Raw genomic sequence first — 10,583 nt, forward strand, 5'->3', positions numbered from 1 at the left:
AACCCAACCCCCCCCCCCCCCCCCCCCCCCCCCAAAATCTGTCATTAAAATGAAAGGCCACTATCTATGTAGGTATCAGTTGAACAAAATGTTTTCCTGATATATTTACAATTTGAAAGCCTACCAGTGCTTTAATTGCTATAATAAAATAAATTCTAAATACCTATAAATTTTGGCATTTGATTTTCAGTTTTTTATCATGGAAAATCAGAGCTCTCCCAGCCCCCTTAGCTCATAGAACACAGGTCCAAGCCTCTCACTCCTCAGCCCTGCTGGTGCCACTTACTCCTCTTCCACAGCTCCCCAGCCCTGCTCATGCCCCTCACTCCCCCTCCCAACCCTCTGGCCCTGCTCATGCCCTTCGCCCCCCCACCCATAGCTCCTTGCCCCTCCCAGCCCTCCTAGAGGGGGTCCCTAGTTGCCAGGGCTATGGGACTAGGGACCTGGATCCACAGCCACCTACCCCCAGTGGGAGGTGGTGGCTGCTGCAGAGGAGCAGAGCTCAGCTCCCCACCTGCTGCCTGTCTGCTGTAAGCTTGGGTGGGGTGGGGCCAGCTCTCTGACACTGCACGCTTTCAGGGGATGGGGGGGGACCTGTGCCCCACAGATCTGTGCACGGGGCAGGGACAGGCCTCCTCCCTTGAAGCCTCCTCAGCGCAGCAGGTGCAACCTCGCACTGCAGGGTCCAGCAGGGCCACACAGGGAAGCTGCTTGCCACTGCAAGCCCTGTGCTGCCTGGGTCATACCCACTGGGCTGCGGAGGCCTTGGGAGAGGGCAGCAAGGCAGGGAGCCTGAGCCCATAGCAGGAACCCCACCCCAACCCTGCACACAGATCTCGGGGGCATGAGTCCCCCGTGCTCACCTGGGACTGCATGCACCACTGGGGAGCCGACCCTACCCCCCCACTGCTGGATGAGCCTCCTGCAGCCCTGTCCCACTCCCCACCAAGTCCCTGTGGCTGTACATTGCAGCCCTGGGCCCCAAACACCACACACCGCCCAACTGGGCAGCAGCCCCAGCCCTGCCCAGCTCCCTCCATCCCTCCCTCCCTATGGGGGCCTCAATACCCACACCCCCCACTTACCTGTGGGAGCTAGTCTCCAGGCTGCCTGGGGCCATGTACACGCACATAGCATCCCCTGCCTGTTTTAGTATCCTTTTTCTTTTTCTGCAGGCATTAGAAGCTATTGATAAAGCTCTTCAGCTGAAACCAAAGGATCCAAAAGTCATATCAGAGCTCTTTTTTACTAAAGGAAATCAGCTAAGAGAACAGAACCTTCTGGAAAAAGCTTTTGAGGTATTATGGCTCTAAATCGGGATTTCCCAAACTGTAGTACATGTATCCCTGGGGGTATGCAAGACATCTCTCGGGAAGGGGTTGTGTGGGAGAAATTGTGTAATGGTGGATTTAATTTTCATTATAATAGTAATTGCCATTTACAAGGTTAAAATATAAAATGTATGTTGGTAGGGGTATGTGGGCAGCTGGTAAATCTGGAAGGGGGTATGCAATAAGAAAGTTTGGGAACCTCTGTACTAAATCATGTGGACAGTCTTATAGCTTAAAGAAATGAACTATCTGTAAATAATACTCTTCAGGTAGTATACATGATGCTTGCTTAGTTTTATGGCTATTATCCAATACAGATGGAGTTATGGATGGGTGGTATCAATTCCACAGTTAAAATTACAACCGAGTTCCCTTTGTGGACCTGGATTCCATTCTCACACTCTTCTGTTTTGTAAATATGCCAAAAAACATGGAGCCAAGATGGAGCTTTTCTACTAAAGTTGAAATAACATAGATAAGGGGGTCGTGAGGAGCACAGCCAGACTGATCAGACCCACAGTCTGTCTGGCACTGGATCCGTTATCTGACAGATTATGCCTATTCTGTAATGACACCATATCCTGTCAGAGACGCTCCAAAACATGCCCTATCTATGCTTTCCCTTTACACTCAAAGCCCAGACATGTGCCAGGAGGCTGTTCTGGGATCATCCTCAGAAGCTGCTTTTGCAGAGACTGAGGGTCTGCAGAAGGATGTCTTGGAAAGGCCTCCTGGGTACTGTTCTGGGTTTGGAGCATGTCAGCAGGAATGAGCAGGTAGGGTTTGCTCAGGAGCAGCTCTTCCAGGACACAGTGATGTTGCGGTGTAGATAGGCCAACATAGCTGGCTCCAAAGAAGGTGCAAGTGCCCCTCCATAAGTAGATGGCAGGCAGTCTGTTCTCCTCACTACACTACATTGGGTATCACCCTGTTTTCTAATAGAGATTGGCTTAAGCTGTGAAACATGAAATGTTTCAAAATTCCTTCCAAAATTTCTGTTGTTAATTAACAGTGGTCATTCTGGATGTCCATATAAAAGCCTTAGAATCCAACAGGGGGAATTGATTGGCAGTCCAAGTTTTTGATGAGTTTTCCTCACATTTGTAGAATTAAAATAAAGTGGGGTGGGAGGGATAAGGCTACCTAAGGCCCTTGTTATATCTTCACACAGATTCCATGCTGTAAGAGAGGCTGCAGTCAGTAACAAGTTAAAAACCTGTCTGTGTTTTCTCCCTGCACATTCATGGGTATGTGGAGTTGTGGAGACACTTTTATGATGTGAGTGGCACATACCAGGTGGCAAAGGGAACAATAAAGTGCAGAGCATCCCTGCAGATCAGGATCAGCAGAAAATAATGTGCTGTCATAGATGTTGCCTTTTATTCTCCACGGGGCACTGCAGACACAGCATATTTTCTGAGATAGGCCCTTTAGAGAAATGGTGCCTTTCATTTGTCTCTACTTAAGAATCTGAAACTCAACATGTATTTTGTGCATAAGAAAAACTAAAGGAAGAACATAACACTGGAAAGAAAATATCTCCTTAAGAGATAGGGTAAAGACGGTCACTCTTTCCACTCCAGTGTGTTTTTTAATTGGAGGCCCAACATTTTTAGCCTAAAGACAATTTTATTTATTTAGAGCTATAAACTGGCTGTAGAGCTGAATCCAGATCAAGCCCAGGCCTGGATGAACATGGGAGGCATTGAGCATATCAAGGTAGGAAAATCAGCTGCCCTTCTGTTGAAAAAATCGACCATGTTTATGTTTCAAACCAAAATGGCTTTCAAGCAACCAAAAGGTGCATGCTGAATGTGTATTAGATATCCACCTTTGTGCTTGATCCAGAGTATAACATCTGTTACAGCCCCAGGTGGAGAGCTAAGTCTCATTGACTGGGAACTCTTATCAAATAATTTAAAATACACATACACTTTGGGCTAATTATGGCTGTACTATGGGAAGGGCAGCATCCCTTACAAAAACAGGCTATTTTGCAGCTTTCCTACCTCCAACATCATCTTGCTTGAATTAATGTCTGCCTTAGACATATGTGCCTGAGTTGCCACTTTACATTTCACCTTACCTAACCCCTTTGATACTGGGATCAAATGCATAATACTGATACCAGTTGCTGAAGTATTCAGAAATAAGAAGTCACCATATTTTCAGCTTAATCATTCTGAATTGGCTTTAGAGAGTCTAAGCAGATTGTTTGATAGCCTAAAGCTATTGCAGAAGAAGAGTGATATTATCTCTTCATATTGAATGTGTCAACATTATTTATTTCTGCTGCTTGTCATTTTCTAGTTGATCTAATTTAGACACAAAGTAGGTTCTTTAAAAATAAGTTACCAGGTTTAATAATGAGTGTTATATTGTTATTACAGGAAAAGTCAAAATTTATAAATGACTTCCACTAGTCACTATAGAAGTTGCCATTCTCAAGAAATGGTGTTTCAGTGTCAGAGAATATGAATGACATTTTCCCCCCACACTCTTTTATAGGGGAATTATGTCACTGCACGTGGCTATTATAAGAAAGCTTTAGAGTTGGTTCCAAACAGCAAGTTGCTGAAGGAGAATCTGGCCAAACTGGATCGCTTAGAGAAACGGTTACAGGAAGTCCGGGGAAAGGACCACACGTAGAACTGTGATAATGGTAGGAGGAACTTCATATCCCCTGAAGATAGGAGCATGGTGGAAGCCCGCTGGCATATGTGACACTGAAAGAGCTCAAATGTGACTCAGAATGAAGGAGGATGAATTTCAGGTGCACGTCTGTTCATCACCAAAGTTTCTGCAGGGTGTGCTGAAGAATGGAGTGAAAACCCTGCTTCAATCAAGATTCATGTTTGGGTTGTACTCCTTTCACTATGATTTGTGGTCTAGTTGGGAAACTTGCTGATTGCTTTCCAAACTAGGCAGACTGTATAGGGGCAAAACTCTCATCCACTGTGGCAGGAATAGAGTGTTGCCTCTTGATACTCAACACTGATGTATCTAGTCCACTTAGAGTACTACTGATGGGCTCCAGTGCATGTCCCACAAGTTTTTCTAAGTCAGGAAGATGGTAACAGTAATCACCAGAGGCCCTCAGAGGTAATTTAGGAATCCAACTCGGAGAAAATAGTGTTCATTTTTAAGGCTCCAGTAGTGGCTTTAAAATGACCCCAAGAAAAGGGAGAACTATGTCTGGACATAATTCTGTCTAGGAATGCTGATCCTATGGCTTGTACAGCAAGTCCTTTGAGGAAAAACCTCAGCTGAATATTTTTCTCATAAAATAATCTTTTTGTAACAAGATTCATTATATTACAATACTGTCAAATATCTGAAGGCTTTTTCACCCCAGTCAGAATAGTTTTCTATGAAAAAATTGAAACCATTCAAAGAAAATAATATAAAGTTTTAAAATGGCTTTCCCACACCACCTGCCTTGGAGGGAAAAAAATCCCGGTCAAAACATTTTATCAGGTAAAGCACAGAGATATTAGGAAAGATTTAAGTGATTGGATTTTTTTTTAATAGCATGGGAATATGTTTATCATGTTGATTTTTTGCCAAGTTTCCCCCCTTCTGGATCTTGGAGGTGAGTTATATCTGATCACTCTAAATCTATATATTTTTAAATGTGAGTGGGAAGGCAAGTTTACTTCAGATTTTAAAAAAAATTCCAAGTACTATTTATTTAACTTATAAATAAAAATGCTTAATATATTTTCTCTGTTTGTAAAGTTGGATGTCATCCCTTACAACTGGCCACGCAGCATGTGGTTGTGACTTTCAACATGGCACCACAAGGTTGTGCTTGAATAATTCCCCCTACTGGTAGTTCTAGAGCAATTGGATGTAATCTATGGTGGACCAAATTTTCCACATAACAACAATGCCAACACTGTTGGCTTCACTCGGGTTGCACTAGTTCAGCTGAGATGGGAATTTGATTGGTTATCAATAACTGCAGTAGTTAAGGAAGGTAGATCGGACAGTGATTGAGGCCCTGTCCTTTCACTCAGGACAGCAGATCATATCAAAAGTCTATTTCTCTCATATTACCTCCCATCAGGAAACCATTGCACAGCACACTGTATTGCCAGGTCTCTGCTGAAGAGAAGCCCAGGGTTTGGAATTGATAGTTAGGTGGGGATTGCAGTGTATGTCAGGGAAAGTTTTGTGGCAATGGCCCATAGTATGACTGATTTTAGAAACTGGCAGTAATGTATCAGTATTGTGGGCTCTAAAGCATAATAGGTAAGCACGATCATACCATAGTTTAGCAGTGACTTTATCTGTTTTATTTCAGGGTTTTGATTTCTAATTGCTGGTTCTTTCGGTGAAGTCAATGACTCCAATCAGCAATCTCTGAATTAGAGGGGCTTTATACAAGCACAAGAGTCTGCCCACCTGGATCTGGTGGCTGGGCTGAGGTATAACCATGGATGATTCTGTTCACCAGGTAGCTGATGCTGTAGTTTAAGACGTTACCTTCTGCACCTGGCCAGGTGAATCTCCAGGGGCTCGGTAAGACCATGGAGTCAGAAGGGCTAAGCTCTGAGGACACATTTACACTGTCCCTGTAGTGATCCCAGGAGCACTCTTGAGAAGCAGGCCCTGCCTGCTCACTCCCACCCAGCATGGGCTAAAGTCCAGAATGAGACAGTATAGCTGGTTTAAAGTGTGCTCAGAGTCGCATCCAGGCTCTTTAAAATGTGCCTCTTGGTCAGGGCAGGTTTCTTGAGGCACACTGTCCTCCCCAGAGACATACAGACAGATCCTGAGGAGCCTTATATTACTCTGCTTCTCCCCCCTCACCAGCCTCACTTCATATAAGGCCAAGTAAACTGCAGCCATGATTTGCCACTGGCATTTTCAGGTGGCAGAGCTATAACATTTCCCTTCTATCCTAAATCCAAACTACCTCCTTTTCTGCTAAAGGACTTATTGTCTTTTTGGACTTCTAGGGCATATCTGCATGTGCACCCCATGGCACGGTTGTTACTGCACCATCGTTTCGTACTTGCTTTAGGAAGTACCAAGTGGTGGTACAGTAACAGCCAACCTGGCAGCGCACTGTTATTTTTAGCATCTACATCGTCATAGCAACGTGTTACAGCGATGGGGCATCAGCATCACGGTTTGTTCCTGCTAATGAGCTATGTCACCATAGTGCATTGCTACAGCAATGTAGCATCACGTGTAGACGTGCCCCCAGAGTCAGAGCAGTTGCAATTATCCTGTCAGTCAGTTTTGGACAATCCCTTGTACCTACCTGATGATGGCTATACATGCTGTCATGCAACTTGGTAGGTCCCTAGTGAAATCATTACTTTGAAATTATTTGTCTGGGGTAGGTGTAGGGTTTCAGGCTTTCCCATAGGACAGGGAGGGAGTAACTCAATGTCCTGAATTGGAGCTAACAGGGAGAAAATGAACTTTTAGCTACAAAGTCAAAATTGGCATCCCTGGAGGTCAGGCTGTCAAATCCTGTGGAAAGCTATGTAGTCAAAACCAGATCTAAAATGATCTCTGTAAATTGTCAATTCCTTAGTTGTACAGCAGTGGGATTATAACAAAGTTTTCAAGGCCCAGACAGCATATGTATATTCAAAGAAGCCTATAGCACTTTAAATCATAAGTAAAAGATGTTTGCCTACGTTTTCCAAAAATGCGTGAAGGGGGTATATACAGCATCGTTCAGATAAAGCTCTCACCCTTTTCCCCCACAGAACTTGCACACTTGGCTGTCAGCAAAGCTTCCCTTTAGAAGAGAAACTTCTCAAAGAAGAATACAGTGAATATTAATCCACTCTACTCCCATCTAAGCTAAGCATACATCATTTTGAAACTGAGCCTCTGTGTGCTAATTTTAGAGCATAGTGCCTCAGTCTTGCATGGCATGATCTTTATGCGTGTGCAGAGGTTCAGTGAAATCTGTGGGATGCAAGACAAGTAGTAAACATGCCTTGTCTAGATAACTACAACCCAAGCATGTGAAGTGTTCAGTGTTATCAGCTAATTCTCACCGAGTTTAAAGGGACTGAAGAGCACTCAGTGGCTTACACGGTAGAGCCCTTCATGGATGATGGGCCAGGGTCCTGATGGACAAGGATTTCACTGTATGGTGTCACTGTCATGTACTCTAACTTTGCTGATGTATTGTTTATAAAGATGCTAATATCAATGCTGGAAGCAGCTCCCAGAACAGGAATGTTCAAGCCATGTTTTCCTGTAACTCACTACTTTGAGACCTAACTGAAGACACTCGAGGCATGAGAATATGTGGGAATGGAGTGGGTGGGGCACATGAAGGAAATCTGTTGGTAAAAGCTGTATAGCATATACATTTTTCCTCAGAAAAAAGTAAGTTAGATGAAAATAAAGAATATATATTCTCCGTGCCACACATGTGGTTTTAAATTGTGGCCAGTGAAGCTATTTTTTAAATTTTAGAAAAGTTGTATTTTTTTAAACAGGATTATTGAGGACAAAGACTTTTTGTTTGAACTTTGGTTGAAAGTTTCTATCAGGTCAGTCAAGGAAGACAAAGGAGGTGTCGTTACCACAATAGCATTTGATTAAGGCTATGTTGTCCTGTGCAAGTACATCAATACAGAACAGCTTTCTGATGTCTGTCCAAGATGCAGGAAAAGATACCATCCGACCCCTGGCAACAGGATTCTAGCACTATCTTTGCAGAAAGGCAGCACAGAATCACCCCTGTAATGTATGGTGGGGATTTAGCAGTAGGGCAGGTGTGTGCTTGTAGTTGTGCTGTCTCTGCTTGCTTGCTTCAGCCTTAAACTTCAGTTGCCTGCCAACACATGAGAAACCTGCTGGTATACACTGGCAACATATCAGTAGAGAGTGAGGTTTAATCCCATCTGAAATAAATCCTAGCCTATGCACAGCTGTGAAAGGCTGAATATAGACTTTCATGAAGCAAATTTACAACGGTTTTAGGGACAGGAGAAGAGAACTCATTTAAATAATCCCTCTTCCCCCCCACCTCCAAACAGCACTTTCTGGCCCAAACCAATGCAAATAATAATATAAAAACCAGGTAATATAAACTGATCAATTATTCCCCAAGCTTTCCAGAGCCCCAAACTAGCAAAGCATGTGTACAGCTTTAAGTGCACAAATAGTCTCTTTGGCTTCAATACTAAAATGCTTGGCTGGATTAAGGCTTGAATCTTATGAAGTGTTTACTAGAGGTGAGGATGAACAATGGTGTGTTGTTTGCAATAGGTTGTCTCACCCAAAAGGAATTTTTTCTGTGAAGATAAGTAGATTAAGTTAACTTGTGTGCAAATGGATGTTATTCTCATTAATTATAGGAAACAGCTGCTCTTTCTGGTTTTATACAGCTCCTAAAAGAACAAAACTATAAATACTTTGGTTTCTGCCTATGAAAGTACTCAGCATGCTTAGCACATTATGAATGCATATTTTGCTGAAAACCATAGTAGGTGGTGGCTCGCTCTTCCATGTATGAAGTGGCATTGTCTAATCCTCTATACCTGTATAGTGGCATATCAGCCCAGTGAAGTAACCCAGACTTTTATATACTATTTATGCATTTCAATCTTAAATGAAAAACTATAAACAATTCTCTCTCTTCTTCTTCGGTCTTTTTTCACCCAGAACAATACTTTTGACTGATGGGGCTTTTGGAATTTTTTTTGTTTTGTGTGGGGCTTTTTCAAACATCTTGCTTGTTTAAAATATGCATTCTTTGCTTCTCCCCCTTTCTTTTTTCTATTGCTCAGAAGAAAAGACTTAAGGAGGTTGTTATTTTTATCTTGCTCTTCCACTCTTTGGGCTAGATTTTCATTAAAATGTACAGGGAAAATTGTCCAAATTGACACAACTACACATCAGAGAAAATGGTGCATTAATTCCAAATTGAAAAAGACCCCATACAAGAGACAGTGGACTCTGTAGCCACACAGTCATGCTGTCCTATGTATGGGGGCTAATTTTCCAAGGATGTGAACACCCACCATCCCAAATCAACAGGAACGGCAGCACCTTAGTATCTAGCAAAATCAGACAACTATTGGGTATATTTTGCTTTCTTTGGAATTAAGAGCATTGACATGCTGGTTTTACTTGCTAGCAAATACTCTGAGGCTAGTTGTATGTGCGTTGATTGCCCATCCTCACTTCATCAAAGCAAATATTTAAGTTCCACTGAAGACAATGCATAGTTACACCTGCTTGAAATGTGTGTGCATTTTATTGTTTGCATGCCTGATTTCTGCTTTTTACAGGTAATAATGGTGCACAACTTTTGAAAATCTAGCCCACAGGGAGTTTTTAGAGGGCTCATGCAATAGTTTTAAAATGTACAATTTTGCTTTCGTATGCATTTAAACAGAATAGCAAAAGGAGAAATTGCTTGACATAATATTGTTGCAGTGTGGCAACATTGCTTTAGGTGATCTCTATAACTTTGTGCAGAACTTCCTTGCCATGTTTGTACTGGCTTGCTGAAAATTTCTTTATTCTGGGAAATTTCCCCAAACAGCATCCTCTGTGAAAGTTTATGGCTTCTACACATTTATTACTGTCAAGATCACTTTGCCTGAAGTGGGTGTCATACTGCATTTTTGTTCTATCATTTGGGAGTTATTTGCCTTGGTTATTGTTCATATGGTTCTTACATTTGTATCTCTTATTTTATCAGTTGTGCATCTCTCTTTTTTTGAAAAAATAATACCAGTTAGATATATTTTAAAATTAAATTATCATTAAGCAGCTGGATGTATGTCAGTAGTACAGGAATTTGAAGTCTTTTTGCTTCTTTCACTGTGGGGTTTATGGATACATTTTGCCTATAATGGAGTTATGCTCAAAGTCTTTCTGAAAGAAAATGTATGTAATGTCTATTTTATATAAAAAGAAAAAAAAAGAACTGATCTGTGTTGTCTTGTTCTATCATAACTAAAGAAGGTTAGTTGATGCCAAAAACCATCACCTGATCGGCTAAGGAAGTAGAAGGTTCTAAATCTTTTAATCTAGGGGTTGGCAACCTCTAGCCTGCAGACATCGGGCTTTGGCAGCAGTTGCTTTCCTAATGCTGGAGCAGGAAGGCGGGCACTCTACCCAAGGGAGTGTAGGGAAAAGCAGCACTGGCATCTGGGTCCTAATGCACACTAACTGGCCTGCAGCTTTAAGGTTGCCAACGACTGCTTCAATCTGATTGAGTAGCCCTGGACTCCTCCCCAAATCATTCCAGGGACTGTT

The 10,583-nt window shown here is 42.5% G+C and overlaps 1 protein-coding gene across 2 annotated transcripts in view; it reads left to right on the plus strand.

Moving 5' to 3' along the window:
• TMTC1 (transmembrane and tetratricopeptide repeat containing 1) overlaps positions 1-10,241 on the plus strand; it is a 337,017-nt gene extending 326,776 nt beyond the window's left edge. For both annotated transcript variants that reach the window (XM_019515485.1, XM_019515486.1), the window contains exons 18-20: positions 1,176-1,298; positions 2,973-3,050; positions 3,840-10,241. In XM_019515485.1, coding sequence (XP_019371030.1) covers positions 1,176-1,298; positions 2,973-3,050; positions 3,840-3,980 — 342 coding nt within the window. In that variant the 3' untranslated portion in view covers positions 3,981-10,241. The remainder of the gene's footprint in view (positions 1-1,175; positions 1,299-2,972; positions 3,051-3,839) is intronic.
• Positions 10,242-10,583: the final 342 nt, after the last annotated feature.

The sequence above is a fragment of the Gavialis gangeticus genome, unplaced genomic scaffold, assembly GCF_001723915.1.
Source record: "Gavialis gangeticus isolate Ggan-Ray unplaced genomic scaffold, GavGan_comp1, whole genome shotgun sequence".
Lineage (NCBI taxonomy): Eukaryota > Metazoa > Chordata > Crocodylia > Gavialidae > Gavialis > Gavialis gangeticus.